This window comes from Cyprinodon variegatus, unplaced genomic scaffold (assembly GCF_000732505.1).
Source record: "Cyprinodon variegatus isolate N-32 unplaced genomic scaffold, C_variegatus-1.0 Scaffold442, whole genome shotgun sequence".
Classification (NCBI taxonomy): domain Eukaryota; kingdom Metazoa; phylum Chordata; class Actinopteri; order Cyprinodontiformes; family Cyprinodontidae; genus Cyprinodon; species Cyprinodon variegatus.
Window position 1 is genome coordinate 40,249 of NW_015150895.1, and position 1,469 is coordinate 41,717.

General features: G+C 42.0%; 1 protein-coding gene across 1 annotated transcript in view; it reads left to right on the forward strand.

The window, feature by feature from the left end:
* Positions 1-1,469, forward strand: part of tango6 (transport and golgi organization 6 homolog) — a 57,483-nt gene that overhangs the window by 36,174 nt on the left and 19,840 nt on the right. The window contains exons 13-14 of the mRNA XM_015388912.1: positions 874-931; positions 1,007-1,165. Coding sequence (XP_015244398.1) covers positions 874-931; positions 1,007-1,165 — 217 coding nt within the window. The remainder of the gene's footprint in view (positions 1-873; positions 932-1,006; positions 1,166-1,469) is intronic.

Here is a 1,469-nt window from a genome sequence, read left to right on the forward strand (position 1 = left end):
TAAATAATTTAAGTATTTATGTATTAAAACTATGAAAACCTGAAGCCTTTATGCTCCCTCTGCATGAAACATTGCATCTATGACCTGTTTCTGATATCACAACTGCAACATTACCATTTTAAAGTACGGCTGGTGTAAAATATTGGGTTGGAAACCACATTACAGCTGGTATGCATTCACTCACTGCTTAGCAGAGACACTGCATTAAGCCAGATTGGTAAGACGCCAAAGCTTTCTGCAAGAGGCGACGGGTTGAGTTGGACATTCAACAGTAGATAACGTTCGGCCATATAGCAATTGTTTTTATGTCTGTGAAGACGGGTGTTGGAAAGTTTGGGTTCTGAATAAAATCATCCGGTGTCGCATTTTTTAACTGGTTCATTTGATGGTTTTTAAGATGTCTAAAGAACAGCTTCATGAAAAAGCTGGAGTTCATTGTGCAGCTTTTGGATCCAGGATTTTTTTCAGGATTCAAGAGTTTTTTCCTTGAGTTTTTTTGTGTTGTTTTGTTTGCTTTTGCTTCATAGTCTTAACCTGAGCGGAGGCAGGTTTCTGGTTTTATCTTCACCCATGGGATATTTATGATGGATAAACCAGTCAGACCTCCTTCCAACCGCTGCTCTCCTGGGAGCTCGTTAGGGTGGTGTTGTTGAGAAAAAAGACCCTTATTTGGGATTCCTTTTAATCCAAAACCCCTGCTGATGCTACTGATACGCCTAATATTGATTTTTTTTTTCTGGTATAGCCTGGGATTCTCCACACAGTCCATCCTCCTTAGATCCATCATCTCCATCTGTATTATTCTCTCTGATGTCTGTTTCTAACATCTGTTGGTGGACTGCATAATTTCCTTTCTCTCTGTCTTCTTTCCAGCTCTTCCTGGAAAACCTGGAGCATGAAGACTCATTTGTCTACCTGTCAGCCATTCAAGGTGATGATCAGCTCTGATGCAGATAATATTCATAGTGATTAAAGCTCTGATTGTTGGAGGCCAAACTGTTTTCAGGTCTGGCTGTTGTCGTGGATTCCTACCCCGGTCGGATCCTTGAGAGGCTCCTGAAAGATTTTCAGCATGGCCCGTCGCTCCCGTCCTCAAACAAGGAGCGCTCTCTGGAGACTCGGCTGAAGGTGGGGGAGGTCCTGATGCGGGCGAGTAGAGCCATGGGTGAGTGTTTGGGTATCTTCTAATGCTGCTGCAGAGGCGTTTCTCACTGACCAGAGATGAGACAATATGTCCTGATCTTAATCGAGCTCTTGTCTTTCAGATATCAAGAAACTTAATCAGATGAATATAAGTTTGTAAAATAAATGAATATCTGTTGCTGCTGGTGATGTAATGATGAATCCAATCCCTCCCAACAAGTCCCAATGTACCAGACCTTAAAGGAATAGTACACCCAAAACATGATTAGCCTTCATTTTCTACTCACCCCCATGCTGAACAACACTCTGGAGTACTTTTTTGATAT